The 16,499-nt window shown below is 54.5% G+C and overlaps 2 protein-coding genes across 4 annotated transcripts; both read left to right on the top strand.

The window, feature by feature from the left end:
- Positions 1 to 201: 201 nt before the first annotated feature.
- On the top strand, positions 202 to 11,237 carry EDC4 (enhancer of mRNA decapping 4). Of its 3 annotated transcripts, none has more exons than XM_079799668.1 (29): positions 202 to 466; positions 3,053 to 3,209; positions 3,597 to 3,708; positions 4,002 to 4,101; positions 4,355 to 4,544; positions 4,651 to 4,798; positions 4,888 to 4,992; positions 5,321 to 5,430; positions 5,513 to 5,596; positions 5,678 to 5,773; positions 5,871 to 5,973; positions 6,082 to 6,262; positions 6,355 to 6,427; positions 6,507 to 6,598; positions 6,677 to 6,864; positions 6,963 to 7,078; positions 7,171 to 7,330; positions 7,647 to 8,080; positions 8,158 to 8,262; positions 8,347 to 8,499; positions 8,585 to 8,621; positions 8,749 to 8,926; positions 9,041 to 9,196; positions 9,301 to 9,416; positions 9,521 to 9,686; positions 9,770 to 9,956; positions 10,049 to 10,268; positions 10,348 to 10,511; positions 10,770 to 11,236. In XM_079799668.1, exons 1-29 carry the CDS (start codon positions 385 to 387, stop codon positions 10,960 to 10,962), a joined length of 4,206 nt encoding a protein of 1,401 aa, XP_079655794.1. In that variant the 5' UTR covers positions 202 to 384; the 3' UTR covers positions 10,963 to 11,236. The 3 variants fall into 3 exon arrangements, with proteins under 3 accessions (XP_079655794.1, XP_079655793.1, XP_079655792.1); XM_079799667.1 differs by having other exon boundaries at positions 7,156 to 7,330; XM_079799666.1 differs by having other exon boundaries at positions 8,749 to 9,196; positions 10,770 to 11,237.
- Positions 11,238 to 11,688: 451 nt separating this feature from the next.
- On the top strand, positions 11,689 to 13,271 carry NRN1L (neuritin 1 like). The gene is made up of 3 exons (XM_079799710.1): positions 11,689 to 11,799; positions 12,565 to 12,694; positions 12,806 to 13,271. Exons 1-3 carry the CDS (start codon positions 11,715 to 11,717, stop codon positions 13,089 to 13,091), a joined length of 501 nt encoding a protein of 166 aa, XP_079655836.1. The 5' UTR covers positions 11,689 to 11,714; the 3' UTR covers positions 13,092 to 13,271.
- Positions 13,272 to 16,499: the final 3,228 nt, after the last annotated feature.

The raw sequence follows: 16,499 nt of genomic DNA, 5'->3' as shown, positions 1-16,499 counted from the left end.
CTAGGCCCATCTTGAGTCCATGCCTTGGGAGTGGGCATGGACCGGGCTTGCTTCTGCCTCAACCCTGCGAAACGCACCGGCCCCGCTGGCACTGAGGTGGGATAGCGGAGGGAGACGGCTTCAGGAGTGAGGCGTCCGCTCTCGGCCCGGAACCTTTCTTCTCCAGTCCGAGCAGATTCCCGGAGCCGAGGCTCGGCGGGCCGGAAGTGGAGGCGGTTGGTGGGATTGGCGGGGCTCAGGGGCTTGGTGCGGGTCGCTGTTTGTGCGGGTGGACACATTGTAGTGACCTGCGTGCCGTGTCTGGTCCCTGCGCGACTGTGTTCGACTGGTGCGTGGCGGCAGCGAAACGAACGCGGCGCGTTCAGGGCGCTTGTGGCTGGGCCTATGGCCTCCTGCGCGAGCATCGACATAGAGGACGCCACGCAGCACCTACGGGACATTCTCAAGCTGGACCGGCCCGCGGGAGGTGAGCCAGGACAGCGGGGGTGGGCCCTCGCCGAGGGGCAGAGGGGCGGCTCGAGCCAGGTTCGCCCTTAGGGCCGGCAGGCCCCTCCGGACCGGCATGGCACCCTCCGGGCTGGTGAGGGCAGACGATGGTTAGAGCGGTAAACCCCTAAGCATGTTCCCAGAAGGGCGCAGACCCCCGGTGCGATCCCTCCCCACCCCACCCCACCCCACCCCAGTGCCGGGCCTTTTTGCCTCGTCCTTCAGCGTCTCGGCTGAAGGTGAGGCTCCGTCTTTTAACCCGCAGAGCCCCCTTGTTGTTTCCGGGCCCTGAGGTCTCTAGTGGGTACTGATCTAAGTTCCCAACCCGCTTGCTTTAGTTCTGAGGCCTAGTCCGTGCCCTGTACGTGGAGTTGTGTCTAGACCTAGGCGCTGTGCTGAGGAGCTGTGGATCCCCTCTGCAACTCGCCCTTCCCTCTAAAATATATACTTTAGGCATGCTTTCTGAAACTTTTCTGGAGAAAAGTGGCCACTCCCAATTCTGTGTCCTTTCTGGGATTAAGGCAAATCACAGACTGCATGGCTCTGATTGAATTAGGCTACAAACATCTGCCAGCCCTGGTTTATTTCTTTTCTTTTAAACTTTATTTGGGCTTGCAGTGCTACTTGAGAGCTGCTCCTGCCCTCGGGGGCCTATAATGCTGTTGACATTGAAAGAGAGGAGTGTTTGGGGTTTTTGATGGGTATAGGGTGGGTGGGGTGGGGACTGGAGAGTGCCTGAGAACAGGTCTGAGAAAGGAGACAATGTTTAGGTTTTATAATATGAACAGTTTAGTGTCAGGAAGGCATTCACAAAAAGGAAATAGCATGTGTGAAGGTACCAAAGTTTCCTGGCAGTTCAGCGAACTGTGAAGTTGTAGTGGTTGAAAGACCAGCTGTTGATGGTGGTTTAGGTGTGCAGTGTCCAGAGCTGAGAACTGGTGTTTCCTCAGACCCTGTTCTTTTTTTTTTTTTAATTGATTTCAGAGAGGAAGGGAGAGGGAGAGAGAGAAACATCAAAGATGAGAGAGAATCATTATCAGCTGCCTCCTGCACACCCCCTACTGGGGATTGAGCCCGCAACCTGGGCATGTGCCCTTTACAGGAATTGAACCAAGGACCCTTCAGTCCACAGGCCGACGCTCTATCCACTGAGCCAAACCAGCCAGGGCCCTGAGACCCTGTTCTTAAACCTGCTGGGAGGCCCAAACTGGCTGCTACTGCAGCAGGCACTGGTGCTCACTCTGGGTGGGGTTAACTACCGCCTATTTCCTGAGAAAATCCATCTGCTGCCTGGAACCACTGAGCCCTTTGCACCAGTCCTGGAGTGTGCTCCCTTTACTCAAGAGTTTGGCTTGGGCCTTTCTTGCTCATCAGCTGCTAGGGAGACTAGACTCCACAAAGGTTTGGTAGAGCATGGCATGGCCAACCTTGTGCAGTTTGTTTGTCCTCATGATAGCCTTCCTGGGAGGGAGAGTGGTCAGCTAACCCCTGAGCAGCTAAGGTGGCTCTGATCCAATTGAAGTGGCCTGGAGACTTCTTTTCTGAACGCCTTGTTTATTGATTGATACTTGATTCTCCTGTTTGCCAAGGAGCTCTGGCTTGTCTCCTCTCACTGGAGGACCATGTCAGACCCCAGACTTTTTTGTCCCTAGAAACTTGATGTGATCCAGAATGTGGGACCCTAGTCTCCTTGCCACCTGGGAGTTTTGGAGTGGTGTCCAAGTCTAGGAGGGTGGTTGAAACTCAATGAATGGCAAACAACTAAAATGCTGTCTTTCCTGACTCAACACACTACCCCATCGTTTCTCTCTTCTTTGTCCAGCTCTTCATGTTCATTCATCCTTTGTTTACCTGCCCAAGGAAGCTTCTTCTGAGCCATTTCTCTGTGGGCAGGCTCCTTTCTTCCGTACGTCCACATCTTACCACTCCCCTTCCCTGCCTTAGGAGCCCATCCTTTCTTTTCCAACCCCTGCCACTACCTTGGTCTAGGCCCTGGTGTCTCTCACCCAGATTCTCAACTATTCTGCATACTGCCTTAGAGCAATGAGCCCTTTGGCCAGTGCTGACCATGTCACCTTCCCTTTAAAAACTCTTGTGTCTTTCATCGCCACAGGGAGAATCTAAGCACCTCACCCTCATACCTGAGACCTCTGGAGCCTTGTTTTCCCTTCATCCTTCCCATGTTTGTGTTTTCTAGCTACACTGGCTCTGATGGCAACTCTTCTATGAAATCTGTCCTGACCCTTCCCATGCCCTCCCTCACGTACACGTAGTCCTTCTGTGTTGACTCACTCGGGCCTGAGTAGTAATTGGCCTTAGAGGATTCTTGATGGCTTGCACCCCGCTCCCAGGTAGAAGAGCCTCATGCTTATCCTTAGTCCTGGTATACATTGGGTTCACCTTAAGTGTTATGGAATGAGAGATGAACAAAGGGCCTGCCTTCCCATAGACATGTCTCAGTTGAGTGTTCCTAGAGTACCTTATGGCTCTGGAGGGAGGCTCTGCAGGAGGAGAGGTCAGTAGGCGGGTGGAACAACCTCATGATAGTGGTCCTACCTGTCCTCAGGCCCCAATGCAGAGAGCCAGCGGCCATCTAACACCTACAATGGTGACCTCAATGGGCTCTTGGTCCCAGACCCCCTCTGCTCAGGGGATGGTACTTCAGCAAACAAGCCTGGTCTCCGATCCAAGCCATCCATTAACCTGCAGGAGAAGCAGGTCATGTGAGTACCTGGGAGATGATAGTGGTGGTGATGGCATCTTTGGAGTGTCTGTTAGCTGAAGGCATGAGATGGGGTGAGAGAAGGGCTAGCAGCCTCTGCTGCTCCCACACTAGATGTCCTGGGATGGAGCACTTAACCACATTGAGCTTGCCCTAGGATGAGGGGTGAGGACAACCTCAAGGGCTTGGCCTGGATCTAAAGTTTAGGTGCCTGGTTTAGCATTCCCAAGGAGGGAGGTGAGCTACCAGTCTGGGGACCAGTGGACCCAGAGCTGTGTACCTGGGTTTGGACACCTTCCCCATGGTAACTGTATCCTCTCCACATTCCAACCCTGACTATTGAGACTCTGGGTAAACAAGGGTCAAGCTTGTGCACCCCTCCCCGCAGCTGCCTCTCAGGAGATGACAGCTCTACCTGCATTGGGATTTTGGCCAAGGAGGTGGAGATTGTGGCCAGCAGTGACTCCAGCATCTCGAGCAAGGCACGGGGGAGCAACAAGGTACTAGGATGTTGTGGCATGTATGGTGGATGGGGCACACAGTCTCTTCCTTTCCACTCCCATGCTGCTAGTTCCTATGGGGACCCCCTTAACAGGCAGGTAGTGTGCCCCAGTCTTAGGAAGCCAGAGTTGGCTACCAAGTCTCTGGGAATCTGGCCCCAGGAGTTGTGATTGGGTGGCTGGACTTGCACATATGGCCTCTACTGTCCCCAGGGATGCTGGGGTGCACCTAAGCTCTGGGAAGGCTGCCCCAGCCCTCAGCTTCTACGACCTTCCTCACCCTTGGTTCTCAGGTGAAAATCCAGCCTGTCGCCAAGTATGATTGGGAGCAGAAATACTACTATGGCAACCTGATTGCTGTGTCCAACTCCTTCTTGGCCTATGCCATTCGGGGTGAGTTGGGTCAAGGGAGAGGAGGGAAGTGTTCTGCCAGAAGCTCCAGAGATGCAGATTCAGTGTAAGGCCACTCAGCCCACTCAGATGTTAGAGATACAATGGAAGTCTTGTCTCTGCCAGGCCTTGGGGAGCCAAGTGGAAAAACCGAGCTTGAGATTGGTGGTAACACTGAGGTGGGCAAGGGCAGAGCTTCTCTGCTGCTGCCTGGGCCTAGACACTCACTTATGGCCAACCACTGTCCTGATTCCAGCTGCCAACAATGGCTCAGCGATGGTGCGGGTGATCAGTGTCAGCACTTCGGAGCGGACCCTGCTCAAGGGCTTCACAGGCAGTGTGGCTGACCTGGCCTTCGCACACGTCAACTCGCCACAGTTGGCCTGCCTAGATGAGGCAGGAAACCTGTTCGTGTGGCACTTGGCTCTGGTCAATGGCAAAATTCAGTATCCTTTCCTTGGGATGGAATGGGGGGCTGAAAAAAGGTGGACAGAGCTGGGGATCCCAGACGCACTCATCATCCACTTGTCTAATCCTTAACACCCCACTTAGAGAAGAGATTTTAGTCCATATCCGGCAGCCAGAGGGTACGCCACTGAACCACTTCCGTAGGATCATCTGGTGCCCCTTCATTCCCGAGGAGAGTGAAGACTGCTGTGAAGAGGGCAGCCCAATGGTGGCCCTGTTGCATGAGGACCGGGTGAGGAGGCTGGGCATAGGGAGAGGTGGGGGGATAGAGCAGCCATGGTGTGGGCATGGACTGAACACTCACTTCTCTGTACCCTCCAGGCTGAGGTGTGGAACCTGGACATGCTCCGTTCCAACCACAGCACCTGGCCCGTGGATGTCAGCCAAATCAAGCAGGGCTTCATCATGGTAAAAGGCCACAGCACAGTAAGCCTGCAGCTGACTGCCTCCCTTCTCTTCCCCTTTTCTTATGTCCCTCATCTATTCCTCATACCCGTAGCTGCTCAGATAGCTTTACTGGCATTCTGCCCATGGGGACGCGGATCACAAAGTAACCTTTACTGGGGAGCTCATGCCTAATGTGCACCCCATGGGTCTAGTCTTCTTTATGACCCCCCCTCCCAATTATTCAGTCTTTCACACAAACGTGCAGATCCACTGTGGGTCAGGCCAGCTCACTGTCATTCTCATCTGAGATGGGCTTGCTCCCACCTCTAGTCAGCTGGTAAAGCAAGGCTCTTTGGGTTCTTCCCAGTACCTGAGTGAAGGGGCCCTCTCACCTGATGGGACTGTCCTGGCTACAGCAAGCCATGATGGCTTTGTCAAGTTCTGGCAGATCTACATTGAGGGGCAGGACGAGCCAAGGTAAGGCAGGAGCTGAGGGACCAGGAACCCCCGGGTAGGGGACTAGATCACCTACTCAGGTCCCTCATCTGCCTGCTTGCAGATGTCTGCATGAGTTAAAGCCTCATGATGGGCGGCCACTCTCCTGCCTCCTATTTTGTGACAACCACAAGAAACAGGACCCTGAGTGAGTGAGTGGGCAGGCAAGCGGGTGGTGCACTAGACCTTGGGCTCCCAGCCAGTCACTCAGTGTCTTATTGCTTTGCAGGGTCCCTTTCTGGAGATTTCTCATTACTGGTGCTGACCAGAATCAGGAGTTGAAGATGTGGTGCACAGTGTCTTGGACCTGCCTGCAGACCATTCGGTAAGCACAAGCTGGGGAGCTGGACAGGGGTAGCAGGGTTGGGGATGTGAGTTCTTTCCACTCTCAGGCTCACTTATCCTGCCTTGTGGCCTCCCAGTTTCTCCCCAGATATCTTCAGCTCAGTGAGTGTGCCCCCTAGCCTCAAAGTTTGCTTGGACCTCTCAGCAGAATACCTGATTCTCAGCGATGTACAACGGAAGGTAGACTGCAATGGGGACACCTCGGGCAGAGTTGGTATCATTGGGGCAAGTAGGGATATGTGGCACATCCACAGCCTGAGCTCAGCTGTGAATGCGCTGCCTTTGCAGGTCCTTTACGTGATGGAGCTGCTGCAGAACCAGGAAGAAGGCCGTGCCTGCTTCAGTTCCATCTCTGAGTTCCTGCTCACCCACCCTGTACTGAGTTTTGGTATCCAGGTGGTGAGTCGCTGCCGGCTGCGGCACACGGAGGTGCTGCCTGCTGAGGAAGAGAATGACAGCCTTGGGGCTGGTGAGCTGCTCGGGGTTGGGATATATGTTGGGATGTAGGGAATGCCAAGGCACAGAGGGCCAGGGGTTTAGTTGTCCACACTGTCCTTGCAGATGGGACCCACGGAGCTGGTGCCATGGAGTCTGCAGCCGGTGTGCTCATCAAGCTCTTCTGTGTGCATACGAAGTGAGTGTGCCCTGTCTGTGCCCCTCCTCACCCTACTGACTCTGGCCCCTTTGAGCCCTCTCCTATTCTCTTCCTAAAGGGCATTGCAAGATGTGCAGATCCGCTTCCAGCCACAGCTGAACCCTGATGTGGTGGCCCCGCTCCCCACCCACACTGCCCGTGAGGATTTTGGTGAGTAAGGGGTGAGAGTGAAGCAGGTTAAACTGGCCAGGGTCTGAGGTCTGATTAAAGTGGCAGATTTTCCCACAGCATTTGGAGAATCTCGGCCTGAACTGGGCTCTGAGGGCCTAAGTTCAGCTACTCACGGCTCCCAGCCTGATCTCCGACGCATTGTGGAGCTACCTGCACCCGCCGACTTCCTTAGTCTGAGCAGTGAGACCAAGCCCAAGCTGATGACACCTGACGCCTTCATGACACCTAGCACCTCTTTACAACAGGTGTGCTGGGGCTGGGGCTTGGGGCTTAGGGCTTAGGGCAAGGGGACCTGGGAATCCCTACCCATAGGCCACAGCTCTTACTCTCTGCATCTCCCCAGATTGCTTCATCCCCTAGTAACAGCAGCAGTAGCAGCAGCAGCAGCAGCAGCAGCTCCTCTCTTACAGCTGTATCTGCCATGAGCAGTACCTCAGCTGTGGACCCCTCCTTGCCCAGGTGAAGTGAGGGTCAGAGTTGGGGGATGGCGAGGGCTGGTGCCAGCTGATGCCAAGCTCTGGTTGCTTATGCCTCAGCCTTCCTGCCATCAGGCCACCTGAGGAGCTGACCTTGAGTCCCAAGCTGCAGCTGGATGGCAGTCTGACAATGAGCAGCAGCGGCGGCAGCAGCCTGCAGGCAAGCCCACGCAGCCTCCTGCCCAGCCTGCTCCCAGGTCCAGCTGACAAATTGACTCCCAAAGGGCCTGGACAGGTGCGTGAGTGTGAAATGCAGGTTAGCAGGTGTATAACATCAGAAAGGTCAGAGCAGTCCTCTCCTCATAGCACCCTGTCTGCTTATCCTGTTCTGCCTCAAGTGGCCCATATTTCCCTTGAGGTCATCTCAGCCTTCTATATTCCCTGCAGGGCAGCTCCTCAGCTTATCCATTCCCACCTCCTCTCCTCCTGAGCTGTGGCTGTCTTTTACTGCATCCCCCTTTCCCACATCACTGCAAACACCAGTGCCTCGTCTCTGTGTTTCCCCCACCCCTATTTCCTTCCATCTAAGTCCCCATTTTGGCCCACTTCAGGTACCTACTGCTGCCTCTGCACTCTCCCTGGAGCTGCAGGAAGTAGAGCCCTTGGGGCTACCCCAGGCTTCCCCCAGCCGTACCCGCTCTCCCGATGTTATCTCCTCGGCTTCCACTGCCCTGTCCCAGGACATCCCTGAGATCGCATCTGAGGCCCTGTCCCGTGGCTTTGGTTCCTCTGCTCCTGAGGACCTTGAGCCAAACAGTATGGCCTCAGCTGCGTCTGCACTACATCTGCTGTCCCCACGGCCCCGTCCAGGGCCTGAGCTTGGCCCCCAGCTTAGCCTGGATGGAGGCCCGGGAGATGGGGATCGGCATAGTACCCCTTCCCTTCTGGAGGCAGCCTTGACCCAGGAGGCCACAGCCCCTGACAGTCAGGTCTGGCCAACAGCACCAGACATTACTCGGGAGACCTGCAGCAGTCTCGCAGAAAGGTGAGGAGCTTGGGAGGGGAAAAGTATACTGAGGGTAAGAGTTTCAGATAGTCCTCTGAGTCGGCCTGTCCTCCCAGCCCCAGGAATGGCCTTCAGGAAAAGCATAAGAGCTTGGCCTTCCACCGACCACCTTATCACTTGCTGCAGCAACATGACAGCCAGGACACCAGCGCTGAACAAAGGTAGATGCCACTCCACACCCTTTCTCTCACAAGGGAGGGCCAGCAAGTGGTAGGCGCTTAGGCCTCTCTCTCCCCTTTTCACAGTGACCACGATGATGAGGTGGCCAGCCTTGCCTCTGCTGCAGGGGGCTTTAGCACCAAAGTTCCCACTCCACGGCTGCCTGCCAAGGACTGGAAGACTAAGGGATCCCCTCGGACCTCACCCAAGCTCAAGAGGAAGGGCAAAAAGGATGACGGGTAGGAGAGGTCCTGGGGCCAGGGAGAGGGGTGGTCCCTAGGCTGTCTGCATGACTTGGCCTGAGGTGCTTCTCGCCTATGGCAGGGATTCAGCTGTGGGATCCCGGCTCACGGAGCACCAGGTGAGTGAACAAATACCCTTTCTACTTCTAGGACTCCTCTCTCAGGGTGGGGAGGAGCTCTGGGCCATTCCCTAGTCCAGTGTGTGGACAGGTGGGGTAGGCATGTGATTGTTGGTGCTACTGGCAGGTGGCAGAGCCCCCTGAGGACTGGCCAGCACTAATTTGGCAACAGCAGAGAGAGCTGGCGGAGCTGCGGCACAGCCAAGAAGAGCTGCTGCAGCGTCTGTGCACCCAACTCGAAGGCCTGCAGAGCACCGTCACAGGCCATGTGGAACGTGCCCTCGAGTCTCGGCATGAACAGGAGCGTATCCTTGTGGGCAGTGACCCGGCATGGCAGAGGGGTAGGGGCAGCGGCAGCATTCTTAGACCTAGAAGGGAAATGGGACCTGCTCCAGGCCTGTTCCTTAGCTACAATACAGAGCGGCGGCTGGAGCGGGCACTGGCCGAGGGGCAGCAACGGGGTGGGCAGCTGCAGGAACAGCTGACACAACAGCTGTCCCAGGCACTGTCTTCAGCTGTGGCTGGGCGACTAGAGCGTAGCATACGGGATGAGATCAAGAAGACGGTGCCTCCATGTGAGTTTTACATGGAGACTTCTGGATGGGCTGCGTGGGAGTGGGCCCCCTACTTGTCAAGCTGCTTCTCATGGCTCCATCTCTCCCTCCGCACCCTGTCCCAGGTGTCTCTCGGAGTCTGGAGCCTGTGGCAGGTCAACTGAACACCTCAGTGGCCACCAAGCTCACAGCTGTGGAGGGTAGCATGAAAGAGAATATCTCCAAGCTGCTGAAGTCCAAGGTGCTAAAGGGTCAAAGATGAAGGAGGTTGGTGGTTGGTGGGGTTGGTCAGGCCAGCTTGGGCTCAGGCTTTTGGCTTGGCCCGGCCCCTCCCTCTACCCCCAGAACCTGACAGATGCCATCGCCCGAGCAGCTGCAGACACGTTACAGGGGCCCATGCAGGCCGCCTACCGTGAAGCCTTCCAGAGTGTGGTGCTGCCTGCCTTTGAGAAGAGCTGCCAGGCCATGTTCCAGCAGATCAATGATAGTTTCCGACTGGGCACACAGGAATGTGAGTGGAGTCATATGCTCCAAGGTGGAGGGGCTATCCTCTTCTTCCCCATCGCTCTCATGGCCCCCATGGTCAACTTTCAGACTTGCAACAGCTAGAGAGCCACATGAAGAGCCGGAAGGTGCGAGAGCAGGAGGCGAGGGAGCCTGTATTAGCTCAGCTGCGGGGCCTGGTCAGCACACTGCAGGGCGCCACTGAGCAGATGGCAGCCACTGTGTCCAGCAGTGTTCGGGCTGAGGTGCAGCACCAGCTGCATGTGGCTGTAGGCAGGTGTGTGGGTAGGGTACTGGGCAAGGTGGTAGGTTTGGAAAGGGCCACACCGGACTCCCTGTCTACTTCATCTCCCTCCTTTCCCTTTGCAGCCTGCAGGAGTCCATTTTAGCACAGGTACAGCGCATCGTTAAGGGTGAGGTGAGTGTGGCACTCAAGGAGCAGCAGGCCGCCGTCACCTCTAGCATCATGCAGGCCATGCGCTCAGCTGCTGGCACACCTGTCCCTGCTACCCACCTCGATTGCCAAGCCCAGCAAGCCCATATCCTGCAGCTGCTGCAGCAGGGCCACCTCAATCAGGCCTTCCAGCAGGTATGCCAGGCATTAGGCCCAGCTAAGGCCCAGGTGTCTCCTGACAAGGCCCACACACTAAATGCTAATCTCTACCCAGGCCCTGACAGCTGCTGACCTGAACCTGGTGCTGTACGTTTGTGAAACTGTGGACCCGGGCCAGGTTTTTGGGCAGCCACCCTGCCCACTCTCCCAGCCTGTGCTCCTTTCCCTCATCCAGCAGCTGGCCTCTGACCTTGGCACTCGAACTGACCTCAAGCTAAGGTGAGTGGGCGCATTTGGACCAGGAGATGGACCAGGAGATGGGCTCAGGTGGAGGTGGGGGAACAGTTCAAAGCAGAGACTCCAGCTCTAGCTTGACTCCCTCCCTAATTCTCTCCACCAGTTCCCTTTGCCTCCACCCATCTCGGGCCTGGAGGGTTTCTTTGTCAGGCGTCCCTCTCCTCTCGGCCTCAGTGCCACCAGGTGGCGCTCCCATCTGCTGGAGCCCACCTGTAGCCTGTACCTTTTCTCCGTCCTCAGCTACTTGGAAGAGGCTGTGATGCATCTGGACCACAGTGACCCTATCACTCGGGACCACATGGGCTCCGTCATGGCCCAGGTGCGCCAGAAGCTCTTCCAGTTCCTGCAGGCCGAACCACACAATTCACTCGGCAAAGTGGCCCGGCGTCTCAGCCTCATGTTGCATGGCCTTGTGACCCCCAGCCTCCCTTAGCTAAGCCTGCCTTGCCCTGGGGTGGGGTGGGGTGGCACTGAAGGCCAGTAGACAGGCCTAGGCCAAAGCAGGGTCATGTCTGCTCTTTACCTGCTCAGGCTTCCACCTCTGCGCCTCTGAGGTGGTTGAGGGGGTGAGCACTGGCTGTGGTCTACAGGTTTGGTAGCCAGCAGGTTTAGGCTGGGCCCAGGGTGGGTATTGTGCCTTCTTGGGTTCTGCCATGCCTGGAGCATGACCCCCCGAGATTGTGACACCACTTGAGTTGAATTTTCCATGTTCCTTTTTACCTCTGTTTTGGATCTTTTTGTTTTTGAAAAACATTAAGGAATTCAATTAAATGCTTTTGGAATAAAATGGAATATGTGTGCTTTTGGTGTGTCTTTGGAGTGACTTTGATAACTGCTCTCTATTCCCTGGCCTCTCTCCTCCTTTTGTGGAGCTCTGTCAAGGCCAACCCACTCCACGGTCCTGGCCACCCATCCTCATCGGTCTTCCTACATCTCCCCTCTCCATCCCTGGGCCAAGGGCCCTGGGCTCAGCTTAGCACAGCAGTGATCCCCTGGGCTCTTATCTCTAGGGCCCCTCTTTGTCAACTTGCCTACTGATTTGCTTACTGGTGGTGGGGCTGCCTGCTGGCTTTGAAGCCCCGCCCCCAGCTCCCATCCAATCACAGTCCCTCCTTCCGGAGGCTGGGCTGAAGGGCTGTACTCCAAGCAGAGCTGCTAGTTCTGGCATTAGGCTCCCAGCCAGGGATGATGCTCTGCTGCTGCTGTCACCACTGCCAGCGACTGCCCCGAGCGGTGGGGCTGTTGCTGCTGCTGCTGTTACCACCACTCGGTGAGTACAGGTGTACTAGACCTGGGCCTTACACCCTCTCATCAGGCTGGGTTTAGGGTGTGGGGGAGCTGGGGCACAACCTTCCTGAGCACTGGGAGCCAATGTGGCAAGGAGGTGCAAGGGCTCCATGGAGGGAATAATGTGTACCCGTGTCTTTAGAACTGAAAGGGAGGGGTGTGTACTGAGCCCTGGTTGTAGGGGAAGGACCTCAAAATTTCACAGCCCCCATTCTGATAAAGGGAAGACATAGCCTTTGGCGAGACTCAGACCAGCTTTGGGGTCCCCTGAGGTCTTCTGTTAGGATCTGGCCTGGATCCTGACACCCTCTATCCTGCCCTACCTGTCTGAAAATACTTATTTTGGGTGGGGTGGGAAGGCCAAGCAAAGTTTGTCTAGACTGCAGAGAGACTGGATGGTGCTAGGGAGGGGAAGTGTGGCCCTGGACCCTGTCCCCCTTTATCTTGTCCTTGCTCCTTCACTTGGATCATCTTTACCCCACATGGGGCTGCAGGAGCCCCAGAAGCTCAGAGGAAGAGCTGACCCCTGGGATGTGAGGACACTACCCTGCCTTCCTCCACATTGACTCTGTTCAGTCCCACCTAGAACAGAGCCCAGGCAGGTGATCCCCAGATGTGCCCCTCATTTCCCTGGGGTACCTCTTTCACGCTGAGTCATGTCCCCAGAGCTTGCCAGAGTAAATAAGCCCCTGGGGGTTGGGAGGTGGGCCAGTTCATCCTATCAATTATTTTCCACCCCTACCCCCAGTCCTTTTATCTCCCCTGGAGGCAGCTGCCGTGGGCCAAAGCCGCTGTGACATATACCAGGGCTTCGCCAAGTGTCTCATCCGCTTGGGGGATGGCATGGGTCACGGAAGCGAGCTGGAGAACATCTGCAGGTAAGAGCAGGTGCAAGGACAGCAGCCTGACCCTCTCTACTCTCCGTGCCTGAACCTCTTCCCATTCCAAAGCCTCCTTGTCCCACCTAACTCCCCTAATCCCATGAACAGGTCTTGGAATGACTTCCACATCTGCGCCTCTCAAGTTCTGTCAGGTTGCCCGAAGGAGGCGGCTGCTGTGTGGGAGTCACTACAGCAAGAAGCTCGTCGGACCCCGCACCCAGATAACTTGCACACTCTGTGTGGCAGCCCTGTGCACGTCTGGGAGCGTGGTGCAGGCCCCGAGACCAACCAGGAGACACTGAGGGGGACAGCTCCTGCCCTAACCCCAGCCCCTGCTCCCCTGCTGCTGGCGGCTGCTCTGGCATTTGTTTGCCTCCTGGGGCCTCTGGCCTAACTATTGGGGTCAAGTAGCAGTGCCCCTGCTGCCACCCCAGCTCTGATGGCTGTCCTCGAAGCTCTGTAAGGTGCATTCAGCTTTCATTAAAGGTATTTATATTTGTACTGAGCTCCTTCCTTTCTTCTGGCTGCTCACTGCCTGACTGAGACGGAGGCCTCCAGAAGCTGATCCCCAAGACAGAATGGGCAGGGCCCAAGGCTGCCACAGGGGACTCCATCTTTCTCCTTGCAAACACTCATTTCCCAGGGGCAGTGCCGAGCTTTCCATTACGTGCAGGTTCCAGGACCTCTAGTGGTCTGCCTTCCCAAGTTGGTATTCCTAGCCCTACCTGGCCCCTAGGGAACCTGTGAGGTGGTGGAGTGTCTCACCCTACTCCCTACTATGGCCACCCCCGTCCCCCAGCTTCATTCTAGCCTCCAGACTCCTGACCATCTCACCTCCTCTTCTGCTGAGCTTCCACCTTAGCCTTTAAGACAACTCAAAGTAAGTGCTCTGTCCTCTTCCTCTCTGGGGTCATGTCCATCTGAGGGGAGCCTGTTTCAGAAGGTGGGGAGCCCCTGTTGGAATTTACCTTCAGTTCCCCAAGGTGACCTGGAGCTGCTGAAACTGGAGTCACAATGAGGGTTCCCCTGGCCTCTGCTCTCCACAAGCTTGTTCTTTGAGAAGAGGTGTACAGCGTGAAATCAAAACAATCCCAGAAGGCATTCTGGAAGCATGGAATGGGAGTGTGGTGTGAGGTGCCCCTGTTCATCCTGGAGGAGAAGAAGAGCAAGATTCAGCATGGGCACATTCTGAGGGAAGGAGGGGTCTCAGAGAGGGTGAGATCCTCCTTTGTTCAGTCTCCTACCACCAGCACCAGGACCCTGTTCCAAACCACCACCCCACAGTGGGCACTGCATGGCCTCCTCACTGGCTTCTACTCTCCCTCCCTCCACTTTATTCTCCATTTTCTGTATTGAAAAACTGATTCTGCTGTTAAGCTCCTTCTCATTGTCTAGGAGGCCCTACATAAGCCAGCTCTGCCCACAGTTTATCAGTCCACTCAACTCCCCTCTGTAGCAACACAGAGGAGAGGAGTGATCTACCTATCCAGCCCCTGGGGTCAGGGGAGGCTTCAGAGAAGGACCATGATAGAGGCAATAGGAGGTAAGGATGGAGGCTTACAAGTGGTGGAGGAGAAGTGGGTCTGATTTGGAGAGGGCATTACAAGAGGGGCCCAAAAGAATCAGTTGTGAGGGAGAAAGAGATGGGTGGGAACCCATATCAAGACAGGCCAGATTTACACTAAAGCCCATCCTGGGAGGCTGTGCCCTCAGGACAGAATCAGGCCTGAGAGGACCCTTGCAGAGGCTCCAGAATGACAAGTGCTCCCAGAGACCTCCACACACATACGTAGGAGTTCTACTTCAATCCATGCTTCCCAAATACCATCCCCTTCCAATTAGGTCAGGTGCTTCCATTAACTCCCTCTCTGCCCCATCTTTGCTCCTGTGCTTCATTTGCCTGTACTTTTATCCCCACTTCTCTCTCCACCAGTACTACCCATCTTCTATCACCTGAAGGAGAAAGTTCAGAAAAGCAACACGCCCAGATCTGCCCCTCTTTGACCACCAGCATTTTCCAGAAGGAAAGACCATACTTTTATTCCTCTGGGTCTTTGTACATCTATTCTCTGTACCCTTCCCCATTTTCTCCTGGTGAACTTCTTTCTGGTTCATTATCACCTCCTCCAGGAAATACTTTCTACCCTGACTCCAAGCTGAATCAGCAGCCTCCTACAGGTCCACACAGCTCGTGGGCTCTCGTCTATCTCAGTACTGATAGCACTAGCTTATTCCTGTCTGGGTCTGGGTCAGAATTCCTGTCTATGTACTCCCCAAGGGTCCTCTTTGTATCTCTACTACCCGATCTAGGGCTGGGTATAAAGAATATACTTGTGGGAGGTGTGGAATGAAAGATAGAATCTCTAAGTCCAGCATAGGAAGTGTTACAGTTGGCAAGCTCTTGGGCTGAGAATGTCTGGGCATACTGTCAGAAGGGATGGTGCTGGGGCTCCAGACCCCAAAAGTCTTCCCAGAGCCACTCTTGATAGCAGGGGCTGACTGCTCTGGCCAGCCACAGCAGGGATTACCATCCTCCTGCTGTGACCTACTTTTGCCTGGTGTTTGCTCCCTAAATCCTTGCTCTTCCCTGGAATTGAGTGACCTGGAGTGTGTGTATGGGTTTGGTGGTGGGGACAGAATCTGCTCTCTGGCTAGGGGCTTAAGAGCTTTGTGTATTTTATCCCAAAGCTGGAGGAGAGGGGTAAGCTGATAGTCATACAGACTGGACTCTGGATACAGCTGCCCAGGCCAGAGCATCATGGGGGCAGTGTTTCTCACATTTGCAGCTCTGCAGACACGGAACAGCCCTAGTGGTTAGAACATCGGCCTGCCAACTGAAGGGTTGTAGGTTCAATTCCAGTCAAGGGCACACACCTCAGTTGCAAGCTCCATCACTGGCAACCAGTTGATGTATCTTACATCCATATTTCTCTCTCTGTCTCTCCCTCTCCTTTCCATTCTCTAAAAACTTAATTGAAAAAATATCCTTGAGCCAAAACCGGTTTGGCTCAGTGGATAGAGCGTCGGCCTGCGGACTGAAAAGTCCCAGGTTCGATTCCGGTCAAGGGCATGTACCTTGGTTGCAGGCACATCCCCAGTAGGGGGTGTGCAAGAGGCAGCTGATCGATGTTTCTCTCTCATCGATGTTTCTAACTCTCTATCCCTCTCTCTTCCTCTCTGTAAAAAAATCAATAAAATATATTAAAAATAAAAAATAATAAAATATATTTTTAAAAAAAGAAAGAAAAGAAAAAATATCCTTGAGTGAGGATTAACAAAAAAAAGTTCATAATTCCCTAATAAATAAGTCAGACAAAATGATATCTATTGGTGTTAATTCACTTTTAGGTTTAAAATATAACATTAGCTTATATCAGTGATTTTCAACCTTTTTCATCTCATGACACCATCTAATTACTAAAATTCTTCAGCACACCAAAAATATATATTTTTTGCCATTCTGACAAAAAAATTGTTATAGCCTGGCAAGGTGTGGCTTAGTGGTTGAGTGTCGACCTAGGAATGAGGAGGTCATAGTTCGATTCCAGGTCAGGGCACATGCTTGGGTTTTGGGCTCCATTCCTGGCAGGGAGTGTACAGGAGGCAGCCAATTAATGATTCTCTCTCATCATTGATGTTTTTAATTTCTCTCTCCCTCCCTCTCTCTTCCTCTTTGAAATCAATTTTAAAATAAAAAATTTAAAAATTGGTATACTTTTGATTCATTCACATCAGGCAGCTATTGTGTTGGCTGTTGTCATTTTTTTTAATTTGACAATATAAGGGAAAATAGGTTAGTGCC

This window comes from Cnephaeus nilssonii (genome assembly GCF_951640355.1).
Source record: "Cnephaeus nilssonii genome assembly, chromosome: 20".
NCBI lineage: Eukaryota > Metazoa > Chordata > Mammalia > Chiroptera > Vespertilionidae > Cnephaeus > Cnephaeus nilssonii.
Note: the sequence above shows the minus strand (reverse complement) of the source record. Positions and strands in the feature narration are given on the sequence as shown.